This window comes from Natrix helvetica (genome assembly GCF_964273705.1).
Source record: "Natrix helvetica genome assembly, chromosome: Z".
NCBI classification, from domain to species: Eukaryota; Metazoa; Chordata; class Lepidosauria; order Squamata; family Natricidae; genus Natrix; species Natrix helvetica.
Genome location: NC_138554.1, coordinates 63,585,760 through 63,603,802, shown reverse-complemented (window position 1 = coordinate 63,603,802; position 18,043 = coordinate 63,585,760). Strand labels below are relative to the sequence as shown.

Below are 18,043 nucleotides of genomic sequence, written 5' to 3'. Positions count from 1 at the left end.
CCTGGACTAATCCTTGCAGTTTTCTTGGCAAGGTTTTCTAGAAGTGGTTTCCCATTACCTCCTTCTTAGGAGAGTGACTGACCCTTAGGCTGGTTTTGTGCTAGAGCTCACAGTATCCCGGTTTCTAGCCTTAACTGTCACAGCAAACTGTAATGTAAGAGCCCAAGCACTTCTCATTTATTGTCATTATTAAGATATCTTCCCAAGCTCTGCTCTCCAGGAGAGAGTGACCCTTCCACAAACCAGGGAGACCAAACTGAGAAGGCTGGAAGCTCTTGCCTCTGTCCCTGTCTGTTGCCCCCCCCCCCCCCCAAAATGCCACCACTTAATTTTTCAGCTGATGCTATTTATCATGCAGTTGCTGCTATTGAGCAAAATCTGTTGGGGTGGCAGGGACAAATGTGTTACTTTTTAAAACTGCTAGTGGGCTGCCTGAGGGTGCAGGGTAGACTGCATGTTGTATAGACCTGCTTTTTGAAGATCCCATCACTGTTTGAGTGCTGTAGCAACTTCCTGAACAGGAAATGGCTAAAGGTTTTCCAGAACAGCTGACGAATACTGACATCTTGTTCTGAGGAGATTTTAGACAAATCAAAACTTTGGGACCAGGTAATAAGACTGGTGTTCTTTGTTTGGAACAGTGCCAGCACTGTAAATTAGAAGAGTGCAGTGTGATGATTCTGGTGGTAGATTGACAAGTAAATGTCCCTTGTGATTCTTCCCAATGCATTATCCACCTGTGTTATCTATTTTACAGGTAATCCTCAATTTATGATCATAATTGAGCTCTGCAATTAGGATTGTAAGTCATGACAGTTGTAAAGCAGGTCACCACATGACCAGACCTGATTTTTACAATCTTTTTTTGCAATGGTGGTTAAGCACATGTGGAGGTCATTGAGCAAATGCAGTGGTTTGTAAAGGAACAGAGCCGTTGTTAAGCAAATCTGTTGTTTGCTACTGGGCAATTTTTGCCAGAAACCATAAGTAAAATGCCAGTTTCTGACAAAAACATCATAAATCATAATCATGAGACTGCAGGGCACTGTAAATAGCCATAAATGTGGGCCAGTTTCCAAATGCCCAAAATGCAGTCATGGGACATAGGGAGGGTACATCAGAATTTCAAATGTCACTGGCCACTGGTCATAAGTTGAGGACTATCTGTAAAAAACAAAAACTGGAATCCTGCAAAGCAAAGTGCCTGCTTCTCATTCTTTAAAAAACCATTAACCAATACATAGACAATATTAGAAAATGTAATATGATGTCAATCTGAAAAAGGTAATAAAAACAATTTAGAATGGCAGTGAACATCTTCGGTGGGCAGAAAATGGGATGGATACGGTAACCTTTCTGGCAAATAGCCAGAAAGCAAATAGCCTTTTCAAAATAGCTATGCCTCCTGTAGCAGCAACAAGAAGAAGAAGTGATCACTTGCCTTTGAAATTCCAGTAAACCTATAGGCCACACAAACCTTTCTCACATTTATTAAGATGGCTGATGCAGTTCTGCGCAACAATGACTGGGTTCACTGAGTGATATGCCTTGATGGTAAAGATACTGCATCGTAATAAACTTTTGATATCTGTACTAAGTTTTCTTATCCAAAATGGTTTGCTCTGAAGAAAAACCTTTCAAATCAGCATATTGACCACAACTGCTAATAAAGCAGAGAAAAAGGCAAAATAAAATAAAATAAAGGGGAACTGTTTTTTTCCTGCTACAAAGGAATGTAAGTCAATCATATTCTCAATATCCTATAATCTATAAATATACTTGCTTAATACTTTCTTAAAATAGCTGGCTGTCATCAACTCTTAAGGCATTGAATTCTATATTCACTGATATGTATCACAGTTTTTCCTTTTATCCATTCAGAGTTTGTACTGGGTGACAATTTGTATTGGGCAAGTTTTAACAGTTTTGTACATCCCTATACCCTAACTAAACTCATGTTTAAATGGAGCCCACTAGATGTCACACAATGTTTGCTATAATTTTTTAAAGAATGATTTTAAAAAGAAACTTTTTGAAAAATGAAAAATGATAGCAGTAGATTCTTTCAACGTCGGACAGACTCAAGATAGTTCCATGAATGGTTAATAATTTATTTGTTGTTATTAATTTGATTAAATTTCAAATTTCTAGATATAAATTCAATGCTTTTTTTGTTTTGAAAGATTGCTATTCATTGCCTATTTCCTGTGTCTTTACTCTCCCCCCCCCCTCAAATACATGTAGAGTTCTGTGAATAAGGTTAGGGAAACCAAGTTTCCTCCAGATAATACCCATGATTGCCATTCATTCTGCTGTAATTCACTATTAACTATTGAAATATTTTTCCAATATTTTGGAAAAATATTTTCAAGTGAATCAAATTGGGAAAAGTCTGGTGACAATTTGTGCATCTGAGTTCTGGCTTGGGTATGATAAATTGTGTAAAGTTCCTTCACACAAGTGGTAAGAATACACATCTGTACTGTGGACTATGTCTTTGCAATTCATTCCCATTTTTTCAACAGGCAAAACCATCAGTGTAGTAGGCAGAATATAAACATATTTATCATCAACTCTGCAAGTTGAATTCTAATGGCCATTTTAGCACAAATTAAAGAAAAACATGCAAATTAATGGTAATATCATGAAGTTTACATAGAGTTTTTATGGAGATAAGGTGCTGTGTTGCTTAAGTCAAATAAGCCTTTCCCCTTTTGTAACTTATTTGCTTTACAGTACTAATGCAATGTTTTGTGATCTTTGAAATAAAGGTATTGTTGTAAAGTGAATTTTTATTTTCTCTTCATTCTCCACTTAGCATATATTCCTTTTTCTTTGAAGAATAAACTCATATTTTCACATTTGAGTTAAGGATAATGTAAGGATAATTGTTTCTCTCTTAAATGGTTAGAGATTGTATCTGCTTTGATAGAGTATTATCTAGGTAGACAGGATTGTCAAACTGATTGGTAATACACATTTATGTAGAAAAATTCTTACTGCATTTAATGAAGCTTACTAACAATACTATAGATTGCAAATAAGCTCCACTGAAAATGGAGAAAGCACAAAAAATGCAGTGCAAATCTTGTTTAAATTAAGGTAATAGACTTCAATGTTCCAAATGACTTGGGTGGAGGATCATATTATTCCAATCTTTAAATATACTGAGAAATTCAAGGAATGTTTTCTTGGCATTGATTGGAACTTATATAGCAACAGATCTAAAACTACAAATAGAGATGCAACTTATTCTGGTTGAATTCAATACATATATGCAAAAATAGAGTATTTTGGTGTATGAAATATTCTTAATATGTGACACTCCCTTACCTGGATATTAATAATGTTACATCTCATGATCAAATAGTTTTTGATGTTTTCTTTGTTCTTAACTAGAATTGGGTGAGAATCTTGGGATGGACACTATGGAATTTTAGCCTTTGGTCATTGCCTAGATACCAATTTATCTATGATAAAGTGCTCGCCCTGCTCAAGTATGTAACTACTAATAGAATAAATGTTTCAAATCTAATTTTTGGTGAATCCCAGTTTAGTCAGAGACCTGAACTGCAGAACTGGGTGACAAAAATCTAGCAGTCTTTATTACTCCAAGATTTTACATTTACTTACATTTTAAAATTATGTATTTTCCTTTATGGGAAAGTTGTGCATGAAATTTGCTGTATATTGTAGAAAACAAAATTTGAAATATTCAGTTCCAGCTTCATATATTGCAGTTTTGGCTGTGGATGTTTTAAATACATTTGTATCCTATCCTTAAATGTAATAACAAGAACTATCAGAAAGACAGAACAATAATAACATAATTATTATTTATCCATAGCACAAGAAGGAAAGCAATAATGTTGAAACAGTGGATCTTTTCTGTTTATGTACAACTTAATTGATGTACATTTATAACAAAATATATCATTTCAGTTGTCAGAAGATTCTGGAAAAACATCTAATCTAAAAAAAAAAACCATCTATGATATTACCAAAGATAAACTGTTTTAAGTTTCTTGACTTCAGTATAAGAGTATTGCATATTTACAACACTCCCATGGACATCAAGGTTCATTGTAGCTTTTTTAACATTGTGATAATGAGAGCTATTTCCTTCTGTTTGCCTGCTAGTTTGGAATATTTATTACAAGACAGGTATAGTAAAGTGAAAGCTGCAGAAACAAAGCTGGTTTTGTATGCACAACTGTGATGGCTCAAGCTCTATATCTATAGAAAAATAAACTTTTATTTTATTATTTATTGATTTTTAAAAATTATAAAGATCTCTTATCACAGTTTGTGACTCTGGCTGGCATACAACAATAAAGATAAAAAGAAAATCAAGATCCAAAAAAGGAAAAGTGAAAACAACACAAGAAAGCAAATACACGTAGTCCTCGACTTATGATTACAGTTGAGCCCAAAGTTTCTGTTGCTAAGTGAGAAATTTGTTAATTGAGTTTTACCCCATTTTATCACTTTTCTTGCCACTTATGTTAAGTGAATCACTGCAGTTGTTCAAGTAATAACATGGTTGTTAAGTGGATCTTGTTTCTCCATTGACTTTGCTTGTCAGAAGATTGCAAAAGGTGATCACATGACCTCTGGACTTTGCAACTGTTATAAATATGAACTGGTTGTTAAGCATTCGAATGCAAATCATGTGACCATGGGGATGCTGCAAAGGTTGTAAGTGTAAAAAATGGTCATAACTCACTTTTTTCAGTGTCATTGTAACTTTGAACAATCACTAAATAAACTGTTGTAAGTCAAGAATAACTAATATATATTATAAGAACATATACCGACGGTCACTGATGATAATGTACACTTTCATAAAATGGACTCATTTAGCATTCTGGTCAGAAAAACCAGATCTTTCTGAAGTCTATCAAAAGTCAGGAACAACAATAAAGAAGGCATATCTGCATCATTCTTATATCTAAACATATTGATCCTTTATGCTAGTGAAAATATTATGGATAGAAGCAAAGTAGAAGACTGGAATGGAAATATGAACATTTTACATTCATTGTTAAATAGTTTAACTCATGTTGAATTAATCACTTACAAGTGCTTAATATTAAATGCACAATGATCCATATGGATATCTGATGGCATGAATATAACATATATACCATCCTCATATGAACATGTCTGTTCCTGTGAATCTTTCCATATGCAACTATTCCTATTGTTGAGGACAATGAGGAGCTGGCTTGCTGTTCTAAACAAGGCTCCTGTCCTCAGCTGATAGAGAGTGCTGTTGTGTTGCTGATAGTGAAGTGTACAAGTTTTTATGCATCCTCATCTCTTTTATTTATGGGTTTTTGGTATTTTAAATCATAGGTCAACACTCCTTTTTTCAAGCTATGGAGTAGTCTGTTCTTCATTTTCTGCCATCCAGGGCTGAAATTCAGCAGATTCTAACAGGTTCTGGAGAACCGGTAGCATAAATTTTGAGTAATTCAGAGAACTGGCAAATACCACCTCTGGCTGGCCCCAGAGTGGGGAGGGAATGGGGATTTTGCAGTATCCTTCCCATGCCACGCCCACCAAGCCACGCCCACAGAACTGGTAGTAAAACATTTTGAATTTAGCCACTGGTGCCATCTATATGTAGGATGTCAATGGGCTTAACTTTCAGCAAGAGAAAAAACTCTACACTTTCTCCTTCTGAACTCTGTATAGGCATTTGCCAGATAAATGTTTGCTAAACATTTACCACTGCCCAAAAGAAATGTGTGTTAAAAATATCCACACCTTGGACAATGTAGGTGTGAAAAATCCATAATAGTTTCAGAAGTATCTGTCTGAACAAAACAGTGGCAATTGAGGAAAATTGAAGTAGAAAATAGAGATTGGTCTGTCTCAGGTCTAAAGGTCTATGTAATTCTTGTATCATGTCTTCTTTAAAGGAATTCTGAGCTGTATTTTATTATTCATTTTATTCATTAAAAAAGTGACCCCAGTACTGTGAATTTTAGCATGAGATAGACTCAACAAAATAATTCAACATAATTGAAAATAATTTAATTAATTTTAAAAATACCAAACAATTACCCTCACTATAATGTTATCATTTTTAATACAAAAACCAAAATACTAAAAGCAGCACTCAGGAATGATTGCCTCAATTCAAAACTTGATTATTTAGATAATGTCAATTATTCAGTCCAAGGGGAGAACATTTTTTGCTCAGGTACTACATATTCCAAACCATTTAGAATTTTAAATGTCTTGAACAAAGGCCTATGGTTTCTTTCAAACTGGTGTTAAATGGATTCCACAAGCCATTCCTGACTGCTACATTCTACACTTTGGAGTTACAGAAATCCCCTTAGTTCAGACCAAGTCATAATCTTTTGTACAGAATTCAATATAGCCCTCCCAACATTCAGATCCAACAGCTTAGAGCGGCATAACTATTAGAAATCATTTGTAGGATTTCTATAAATAGATTTGTATAAATCTTCAAAGATAGTTTCCAAAGTTTCTGTGACAATTCTATCAAGTTACAATTCTGTAAGTGCCTGAAAAAAAAAAACTGGATAAAGCCCTTAGTAGTTTAAAGAAGGTGAGAAGGCTAAGGGAGCCTGAACTGCATTTCTGAAACAAGGTTACCTATGTTACTGAATGAGTTCATTCTTATGTGTGCTGAGAATACCTGATTTTTTTTTATTTGCCAAAGAGCCAACAGATGTCTATGCAGACTCTAGAGAACTCAGACCTCTATGCTCAAAGGCCAGAGCTAGGCTTTATTTCTGCCTCACTACCTTGGGCATGCTTCTCCCTGGTGTTTGTGACCACTATGCAACTTTATTCTTTGGAACATTACATGTTGTAACAGAAGGGCAAGCAGATTCCCACTATTTGTTGCATATCTGTGGAGTCAAGCCATCTGTCAGTATAACAGAAAAACCTAAGTACCTTTTCTCTCCAGGGTTCAGTTTGTTATTTTGGAGAGGGCTTCCATTCCCCATGTGGAAGAAAGCTGGTATGGTTTGAAGCAAATATGGTTGAAAAAGAGAGGGCCAAAAGACTGAAGCTGCTGTTTTGCCCATCTGCCACTGCTTGAGGTGTATTCATTATTAATGGAGGTAGTAGCGGTTGCTGTTCAGATATGCAGGCCTGCCTGGGTAAATGAGACATTCTTCAGCAAATTGCTTCGGTTTTTGATTGCTGATTGTACGCGTGTCACCAAGCTGACTCAAGGTTCATCGATGCATGCTCAGTAAATTAGAAAGAACATAACTATGGATCAGCCAAGAGAATGAATTCTTTGCCTACAATGACCCAGGGCCATTTAATTTTCTGCTTAATTTTGTTGCAGTCAGTTTGCATTTTGGGTTATTATGCAGTAGGAAATTAACAATAAATAACAAATTTGGTCCTCCTGTGCTTGTAATGATATTTTTATAAATCTTTGTAATGCTCTTTTTAAAAGGATCAAGGTCTGCACCAGGCTGATACCCCACAAATATGCAGTATAGGAAAGAAAGGGGGGGGGGATATTAGTCCTGGCAGATAATCTCATAGTTAAATAGCAACTCCCTTCTCTTTCTCAGTTCTCTCCTGTGATTTTATATTTCACATTAAGCTTAAGGTTTTTCTTTTTCTCTTTTTTTTCCAGATAATTTGAGGAAAATGGAAACAGATGAGGCTCAAGATATGTCCCAAGTTTCTGGTGAGATGGGATATATAAAGAATATGACTTTTAGAAAGTGGGGAATCTCCCATCCGACTTCAAATTTATTAAGACCATAGCATTTTTGTTATTGTCAGGACAGGTGCTTCAATATTTTGAAATGATTGAATGCAGATCAGGATTTAGGCTTACCATTTCATATCAAGCCTAGTAATGGATTTTAAAAACAAAATTTGGGGAAAAACTGAAATAGGGGACGTATACCTGTTGGTATGCATATATCTTCCTTTCTCTCACAGAACAAGGAGCCTATGTGACACATTTTAAATTCAAAGCCAGACAGATTACAATTTTTTATATGAAACACAGCAAATATAAACCAGATAAATAATTCTTATTTTATCTATCAAGTACTATCAATCAATATTTTTCTAAACTTAATGATCTTTAGTTTTATAATTAGCCTAAGACTGAACAGATTTCCTTGCTTAGATTTCCTTAGACTTGAATTTTTATTTTTATGCAATGAAATTGTCTTACACAGTTTGTTTTGTGCAACAATTGTAAGGTGGGCACTTGAAGGAGCATTACTGTATGAGAAGACAGAAAATAACATGTAATTGGAGATCTACTAAAGACCTGGGTATTTCGTAGTCCATTAGAGCTGGAATTTTAATCCTTCTAGATATCTCTACAATATATATTTCTAAAAACTGTATAAAACATTAAAGAGCTGGTCATTAAAATGTACATATTAAAGAGTAAATAATACCTTGACCCAAATGCAGAAGACAAAATTAAGATTTTATTGTAGCTAACTAATAGAGAACATAATCACAGAATTGTAGAATTTTAAAAATACAGCCTTCCAGTCCAACCACCTGCCCAAGGCAGGAATACTTATATAAGCCTGGACAAATAATTTTACAATTTTTCTTGAAAACCTCCACTGGTGGGGCATGCACAACTCTATGAGGCAAGCTGTTCCCACTGGTTAATTGTTCTCACTGTTCTAGGCTGGATCTCTCTTTGATAATCTTCCATCCTTTACTTCTTATCCTGCTCTCAAGTGCTATGGAGAATAAATTAACCCCCCCCTTCCCTCTGACAGCCCTTCAAGTATTAGACGAGGCGAGCATGTCACCTATAAATTTTCTCTTTTAAAAGCTAAATATGCCTAGTTCCAATAACCATTACCTCATGCGATTTAGACTCCCTTATCATCTTTCCTGCTCTTCTCTGCATACTTTTTGGGGTGCCAACATCTATTTGTATTGTGGTGACCAGACCTGTATGCAGTATTCCAAGTACTATCACTTCTTGTGATCTTGATATTATCCCTCCATTGATGCAGTCTAGGACATTATTGGGTTTTTGGTAACTGCAGCACACTACTGATTTATACTTAACTAATGGTCCACTAGGACTCTCATGGGCACTACTGTAAACACTCTCACATTACTCCTGTTTCTGTACCCGTTCTTGTTTTTCCTGCCTAAATTACTGGACAATCACTTGTCTCAAATGGTATAGGATCTCCTGCTTGAGTAGGGGGTTGAACTAGAAGACCTCTAAAGTCCCTTCCAGCTCAGTCCCTTCCAGCTCTATTCCGATTGATATTTATACCATCAAACTGTATCTTATTGCATGGACTTCAATGTCCTTCTGAATCTTGAGTATATGTTCCAAAGTGTTGGCATTTCCCTCCAGTTTGGTGTCATCCACAAATTTGATAGTGCCCCTTCAATCTCCTCATCTAAGTCATTTATGAAGATGTTGAATAAGAAAATAACAGAGTTAGAAGGGAGAAGGGACCTTGGAGATCTTCTAGTCTAATCCCCTGCTAAAGCAAGAAACCCAATACCATTTCAGACTAATGGCTGTCCAATCTCTTCTTAAAAAACCTCTAGTGTTGGAGCATCCACAAGTTTCTGGAAGCAAGTTGTTCCAATGATTAATTGTTCTAACTGTCAGAAAATTTCTTTTTAGTTATTTTCTCTCCTTTAATAGTTTCCATTGCTTCTATCCTTCCCTCGGGTGCTTTAGAAAATAAGTTGACTCCCTCTTTGTGGCAGCCCCTTAGATCTTTCAACATTGCTACCCTATCACCACTAATCCTTCTTTTCATTAAACTAGACATACCCAATTTTTGAAACCATTCTTCATATGTTTTAGCCTTTAGTCCCCTAATTGTCTTTGTTGTTGTTCTCTGAATTTTTCTAGAGTCTCAACATCTTTTTAATATTGTGACCAAAACTGGATCCACTTTTACAAGTGTGGTCTTACTAAGGCATTACAAAGCAGTATTAACACTTCATATGATGTTGATTCTATCCCTCTGTTAATGCAGCCTAGGACTGCTTTGGCTGTTTTGGTAGTTGCTGCACACTTCTGGCTTATATTTACCACAGAATACTAGAATAACTAAGACTCCAAGATCCATCTCACTGTTACTATTATTGAGCAAGCTACCGCCTATTCCATACTTCGGTATTTGGTTTTTCTTGCCTAAAAATAGAACTGTACTGGGTCTAAGATGAAACCTTAGATAATCCACTGTATTCTTCCCTCAACCAGATCTACTCCATTGAAGTGTGGATAGTTAGCCAACTGCATAACAACATAACAATATAACAAGGCAGAGTATAATCTTAAGAATGTCAGCAAGTATTACTGGTCTTCTCTTTATGTTAGACACCCTTAGGTTCTTTATTGTTTAGGCTTTTTAATAAGGTTGTTTCTGAGAAACCCCAGATTACTTTTTTAAATTGCATTTTGAAAAAGAATGAATGTCCTTAAAAGCATGTGATGTGACAATTGTATAAGACTTTTCAGATTGTCTTTTTCAAATGGTGCAATAGATATGATTCTTCTGTAAGATCTGTAGAGTTCTGTACAAACCTTTAGTAGGGCAGCCTGGGTTTTTCTTGGCACAGTTCATAAATTAGCATTTAGGATGCTTCTTAGCTATGTTTCCAGCCACTGTGATCCCAGATTGTTGATATTGTTATGAGATAGAGAGCCTGTTTACTTCCAGTTTGGTTATGTATGTCAAAATGAGTTATTAAACACAGTTTGGTCTAGTGATTAGGGCACCTGGAGAGAAAGTGAGAGACTATGAGCTCTAGTCCCCCCTTAGCCATAAAAGCCAGCTGGTTGACCATTGGCCAGTCACTGTCTCTCAGCCTAAGGTTATTGTTGTGGAAAAAAATAGGAGAAGGGAGGATTATTAAGTATCTTCACTGTATTGAGTTGTTTATTGAAGAAATAATAAAGGTGTGATAGAAATTAAATAAATGCATGCATGCATGCATGCATGTATACATACATACATACATACATACATACATACATACATACATACATACATACATACATTTTCAGATTTCAATCTGTGACAATGGAATTATAGGCAACTTGGGGTACATTGCTTTCCTTGCTGCAGAAACTCCTGCCTTAACCCATTCCTCAACACTTTAGTGTACCCCAGCCAGAATGCTTCTGTGGCACTTTTCATTGCTGGGCTGATTTCTCTTTCATGAAGTCCTTGGTATCTTCAATGAAAGTAATTATGGACCATTGTTCAATAGTTCTGAAGGTTTATTGAAGGTTTGTGGAAAACTAGCAGTGGCTGTGTTAAATTGCTTTAAATTTCTCCAATATAAATTATACCCTACTTGCTAACTTCCTGCCTGTGATATCACTAGATCTGGCCTAGAGTTGTGTTTCTAATCTAGGCCTACATAATTATGTTCGATTTATGTTTACTTTGTGTTTCCCTTTCCATAGGCCTATATTAATATAAAATTTAATGTAGAGAGGGAGGTTTGAAAAAGGAACCTAAAGAATTTTAAAATCTTGTATTTATATATAAGTGGCAAATTCAGCTAAAACCAAATTGAGGAGGAAATGAAATTCAATTTCTGCAGTATCTCATGTGTGTGGTTTCCTGTAAAAACACCTGCATCAGAAAGCAGGATAGGGCTTGGGTGGAGTAAGAATTAAGTTTTTAGCAAGTCTTTAGTAAGCCGGATGTTAGGAGAAGGACAACTGACTTGTGACATCACTTATTTTTCTCTAAGATTTGATATAAAAAATTGGAACAAATTAATAGAGAAAATGAGATCAAGATTAATGGGATTTCCATTTAACAAAAAAATAATTTTCTGAATTCCAACTGCAGGAGAGAGACACTAGGCTGGGCACATATGAAGCTTGTAAGCATCACAGAAAGAACTAGATACCCATGTCTAGTACAGGTAGTCCTCGACTTACAACAGTTCATTTAGTGACTGTTCAAAGTTACAACGGCCCTGAAAAAAGTGGTTTATGACCATTTTTCACTCTTACGACCTTTGCAGCATCCGCATGGTCATGTGATTTACATTCAGGGGCTTGGCAACTGACTCATGTTTATGATGGTTGCAGTGTCGCAGAGTCATGTCATCTCCTTTTGTGATCTTCTGGCAAGCAAAGTCAATGAGGAAGCCAGACCTCACTGTGTGTGCCTAATTAGCCTGTGACTAATTTAAGAACTGCAATGATTCACTTAACAAATGAGGCAAGAAAAGTTGCAAAATGGAGCAAACTCACTTAACAAATTTCTCACTTAACAACATAAATTTTGGGCTCAATTAGAGTCATAAGCTGAGGACTACTTGAATTGGATATTCAGCATGAAATGATGTAAACTGTATATATTTATAATACTGAATGCTGGATAAAAATAGAACCACTGCACTCATCCATTATGGCCTCATTCATTATGGGATTGGTGAATGCTTCAACTCACAAGTTGGAAAAGGCAATGCACCTTGCCTGCAGGAAGACATAATCTGAATTCATTATGAAGTTACTGATTATTTTAAGCAAGACAGAATAAAACTGCTTTCTTTACTAAGATTTCCTTTGTATACCGTGTTTCCCCGAAAATACGGCGTCCTCATAATACAGCCATGCCACATTTTTCTGGTGGGCAAAAACATAAGCCCCCCCCCCCCACATATAAGCCCCCTGGACAACCCCCCACCTCCAGCCAGGCAGAGCACTGCTCACCAACCTAGCAGTATCCTGAAGGTGCCAAGCCGCGGGAACCTGGGGGGAGGCAGAGGTGATTGCGTTGCTTGGCGCCTTCAGGATACCGCTAGGTTGGTGAGCAGCGCTGTGCCTAGCTGAAGAGGGGGGTTGCCAGGCAGCTGCTCTCTTGCGAGCGGGCTCCCAAAGAGCCGGGCACAGCCTCATGGGCGAATGGCTGTGTTGCGTTGTTGCAGCAGCGCAACGCAACAGCCATGAAGCGACCATGCTCACGAGCAGCCACCTGGCAAACCCCCTTTGCAGCCGGGTACAGTGCCATTCACTGAACTAGGGGTATCGCCAAGCCACGTGAGCGCCTGTTCGCTGCCGCCTGGCTTCCGCGGCTTGGTGCCTTCCAAATGCCAGTGAATGGTGCTCTGCATGGCTGGAGACGGGAGTTGCACGAGAGGCTGTTCCGCTCTCACTCACCCACCTCCCAATGCATGGCCCAGCTCTCATTACAGAGCTAGGGCACCTCCACCGCTGCCGCTGCTGCCATCCCAGCCTGGCTTTTTCTGTGGCTTCCAACCCGAGTCTTTCGGCAGTGGCCGCTCTTGGCACACGCTCAATGGTTGTACGCTCTGCAGGCAGCTGGCCCACAACTATGGAGCATGCACCCAGAGCAGCCACTGCCAAAAGACTCGGGTTGGAAGCTGGGATGGCGGCGGCGGCGGAGGTGCCCTGGCTCCGTAATGAGAGCTGGGCCATGCATCGTGAGGCTGGGAGGCGGGTGAGCGAGAGCAGGACAGCCGCTCGTGCAACCCCCCTCTCCAGCCGTGCAGAGTGCCATTCACTGGCATTTGGAAGGTGCCAAGCCACGGGAGCTGGGCGGCGATGAACCGGTGCTCATGCGGCTTGGCGATACCCCTAGGTCACTGAATGGCGCTGTGCCCGGTTGCAAAGGGGGTTTCCCGGATGGCTGCTCATGGGCGTGGTTGCTTCATGGCTGCTGTGTTGCGCTGCTGCGACAGCGCAACACAGCCATTCGCCCCTGAGGCTGTGCCCAGCTCTTTGGGAGCCCGCTCGCAAGAGAGCAGCCGCCCGGCAACCCCAAAACAATAAACCCTCCCCCCATAATAAAGCCCAAGCCATATTTTGTAGGTAAAAAGAAAATAAGACCCTGTCGTATTTTCGGGGAAACACGGTATTATGGGCAGTACAATATTTATGACAAGTAGCTTGTTTTCACCAGAGGCAATGCAAATAAAAAGAAAAGATAATTAATGTTGCCAGTTATTTCCCATAAAAATCAAGTTTAACATTGTAAGTAGGCTAGTCAGCCCCTTTGGCTAAACCTGACTAGGAAAGCCACAAGAAAGGCTAACACTACTTTTATTGGGATTGGGTATAATAACAGAATCTTGGAGGTCTGTGTTGTTTATTATCTCCCTTCTTATACTTCAGTGAATCGGGGAGGCATATGCCCGAACCACCTTTGACTATTATCTGTTTTGAACTTTAAAAAAAAGTTTCAGTCTCTTCTGTCCAGATAACAGCTTATTCAACAGCATATTCATATTAAATAATTTTCCTTGCTCTTTACCAAGTAGATAAATTCAATTGGCTGATAAAGGATGTAGTTTTTGCTTATAAACCTTAGCCTGTGTTTGAACACAACTTTTATATGCCTTGCAGTCCATGTTTACCAGATAGAGCAAAGTGCTGATCTACTTTCAGGGGAAATTTAGTAGAGAAATTCTGAATACTTGCCCATCTGCAGTTCTCCCACACACATCCCATTTCCCATTTTTTCATAGTTTTTTTTAATTGTTCTGTGCAGCTGCAGTAAATTACTGGAGAAATAAATTGTACTACATGCAGAGGAAAGTTACTAAGCTTAGCAGAGTAGGGGTTAATAAGCACCCATCCTCCTGCCTATTGATCCTTGCATTACAGTCCTATTATTTGTACAAACATTTATAGTATCGAAACAAGTATTCTCTCTTCCAAATTGCACAAGTATATGAAAAAAACACAGAAATATACTTTTATTAAAAAACCTTCGACTGTCCAGGTCAAAGGAGATCTTGTTCTTTTTACCCTGAGAAAGCCAGAAGGGCAGTGGGTCAGGAAGAGAGAAATGCCCATTTCTTATTGACAGTTGGGGGAACGACAGAGAGGTAAATTATCTGGATGGCATGTGGTTCCTATTTCAAGGCTGGAACTGCTTTGCCTCTGTAACTACTTGAAAGAAATCTGTCTCCTTCCATATGACATTTCATTGAGTGCCAGGTATTAATTTGAGTGGAAGGACATTTTTTGAAAAAATGAAAGTTATTGCCCCAGTTTATGAAAGTTATTGCTAAGAAAGGTAGAATAGCATTTCCCTTGATCAGGTCTCTCCTAAGCACCTGAAGTCCGTCACATGGAGAACGGAGGGGGAAATCTATTTCATCCCTTAGCAAGTGCTTTGGTTGGGGAGTCTCCTCCCATTACAGGTTCACATACTAAATGATAGGGTCAACAGCAACAGTGATGGATTACAAAAAGCATTTGGTCTAAGAGAGGATGGAAATAGTTCAGTGAAATTGTGCTGTCTTCAGCATACAGAACCTTACATGACTTAGCCCAAGTTACCAACTAGATTGCCTATTCCTATACAGGCCAATCTATGCTCAAATCTTCAATCTAATGCCTTTTGTTAATCACGATACAAATAACATTAAATTGATAATCATTAGTAATTTTGGCTCTATGTTCAGAAACCACCTGGTATTGCAGCTGAGCCAGGACTGGTCCTTTTTTTGTTTAGAGGAGGATTCAGAATGTATATTTCAAAGCAGATTATACCATTCTATATGTTTTAATGTTGCTATCTATTTACTTGTTAAGGTGTCTGTTTTTGTAAGATGCTTTGTGAGAATGAGCACTGGGGAAATGTGTGTGTGTGTGTGTGTGTATACGTGTGTGTGCATAAATATATATACACACATACATACATACATACATACCAGGGACGTGCGGTCAGGGGAGGCAAGGGAGGCAGAGCCTCACCTCTCTTCATGAAATAATAGTATATAATATTATATACTATATATATATATATATATATATATATATATATATATATATATATATATATATATATATATAATATTATAATATTATATACATCCGTCCGGCCGCGACCAGGAGCTGCGGAGGCAGAAATGTTGTCGGCGCTCCCGGATAACGAAGCCACGAAAGCGACTGGGGGAAGGTTCTCGTCATTCCCCAGTCGCTTTCATGGCTTCGTCATCCGGGAGCGCCGACAACATTTCTGCCTCCGCAGCTCCCGGGCGCAGCTGGACGGATGTAGCCAGAGCGACACAGAGGCGGTCCAGGCGGACGAAAGAGCGAGCGAGCGAGCGAGCGATGGAGGATCAGGCAGCCTGATCCTTGGTCGCTCGCCCACCGGACTGCCTCGGCGCCACTCTGGCTACCTCCGTCCGTCTGCGCCTGCGAGCTGCGGAGGCAGAAATGTTGTCGGCGCTCCCAGATGACGAAGCCACGAAAGCGACTGGGGAACGACGAGAACCTTTCTGCCACTTTACTTTACTTTACTTTACTTTATTTCAAACTTATTATACCGCCCCCTCTCCCAAAAGGGACTCGGGGCGGTGTACAGTCAGATTAAAACACATAAGTACATAGGAATAAATACAAACATAAATAAATACTAAATACAAAAGAGGAGGCTGTAAAAACTGTATCTAAAGTAAAGCAATTAAAAACAATGTTTAAAAATAACCCCTAAAAATACCCAGTTAAAAATATCTGCCAGGAGGTAAGATAAGACTATGAATGGGCCAAGCCGGCTAAACGAAACAGGTGAGTCTTCAGTTTTTGTCGGAAGGAGCGGAAGTCGGTGGTGATTCTGATATCGGGGGGGAGGTCATTCCAGAGGGTTGGGCCCATCACAGAGAAGGCTCTACTCCTAGGCGCCACCCGTTGGCATTGCTTAGTGGACGGCACCAGGAGGAGTCCCTCCCTGTGAGAGCGAATCAGTCGCAGGGAAGTATGTGGTAGGATGCGATCCCGCAAGTAGCTTGCGCAAAGTCCAGCAGAGGCAGGAAGGTTCTCGTCGTTCCCCAGTCGCTTTCGAGGACTGCGGAGCACGAGCCGACGGAGCACGCTCAGGAAGGCGGGGAATGGGATCACGTGTGCTGGAGGCTGAGGCAGCCTCAGCCTCCAGCACACGTGGTCCCATTCCCCGCCTTCCTGATGATGTCACCAGCCTCACCAGCCATAAACCTCACCGCACGTCACTGATACATACATACTTACACACACACACACACAGCAAATAACGTGGGGAACAACAGAAAAGTAGAACATCCAGATATCATTAGGCAAGAAATCAAAAATAAATCCGTCATTATTGTACTCCCGTCAATCATTTTCATTACAAGTGGCATCTTTAGTAAACTGTGATTTCATCAAAGTGACAACATAAATGGGTGTGATGAACCTGATGTCTGACACAGGCATATAAAAGTCATGACTTGTGAAAACTTGTCATCTCACCTCGAAAGAACATTCTTTATGAAGGAGTTGGAAGAATTATTATCAATAAAAATTACAATAATTTGTGGTTTTAGTTTACAAAATGAGTGAAGTAAGATAATGTTGATATATATAGAATTATACATAGTGTCAGAAAAAATGCTTCTCAAAAAATATTAGAATCCAGGAGTATCTAAGATGTTAGATGATCTACACATCATATAATTAAGATGAATACATGTTAAGTCCCATGTTAATACATGTTAACAGATAAAATATACAATAACTCAGTGTGCATATTCATCACATTTAATCAATGTGTCTGCTTGGAAATTTGCATATTTTATGCTATATGCTATGCCTGTCATCATGTGCACTCTTTAATAGGTTTTGAGTAATAATCCATATTTAATAACTAAATAATAAATTAATAATTTCTTCTTCCTTATCACCTGAGGCTAATTTATTGCTACTAATGGCAACAAAACACTGTAATTTCATTGTTTAGGAAAAGATAGACCAAAATTATGGATAAAGATACCTGAAGCACCATAGTTTTGTCTTCTTAATTTGGAATAGCAGATAAGTAATATAATATTTTATTTCTAGCACTTCTTTCTACTCCTAAAAGAGGTTAAGCCCGTGATGGCGAACCTATGGCACGCGTGCCACAAGTGGCACACGGAGCCATTTGTCAGGGCACGCGAGGCGCTGCCCTGTCAGCTAAATTCACCTTTTTAAAAGCTATTTTTCGCCTTCCCCAGGCTCCAGAGGCTTTATAGAAGCCTGGGGAGGGCGAAAAGAGCTTCCCCCGCCCCCCCCCCGAAG

The 18,043-nt window shown here is 38.7% G+C and overlaps 1 protein-coding gene across 9 annotated transcripts in view; it reads left to right on the top strand.

Annotated features, from left to right (window-relative positions):
• The window catches only part of IKZF1 (IKAROS family zinc finger 1), an 87,204-nt gene that overhangs the window by 10,801 nt on the left and 58,360 nt on the right, over positions 1–18,043 (top strand). For all 9 annotated transcript variants that reach the window (XM_081969796.1, XM_081969795.1, XM_081969793.1 and 6 more), the window contains exon 2: positions 7,643–7,696. In XM_081969796.1, coding sequence (XP_081825922.1) covers positions 7,643–7,696 — 54 coding nt within the window. The remainder of the gene's footprint in view (positions 1–7,642; positions 7,697–18,043) is intronic.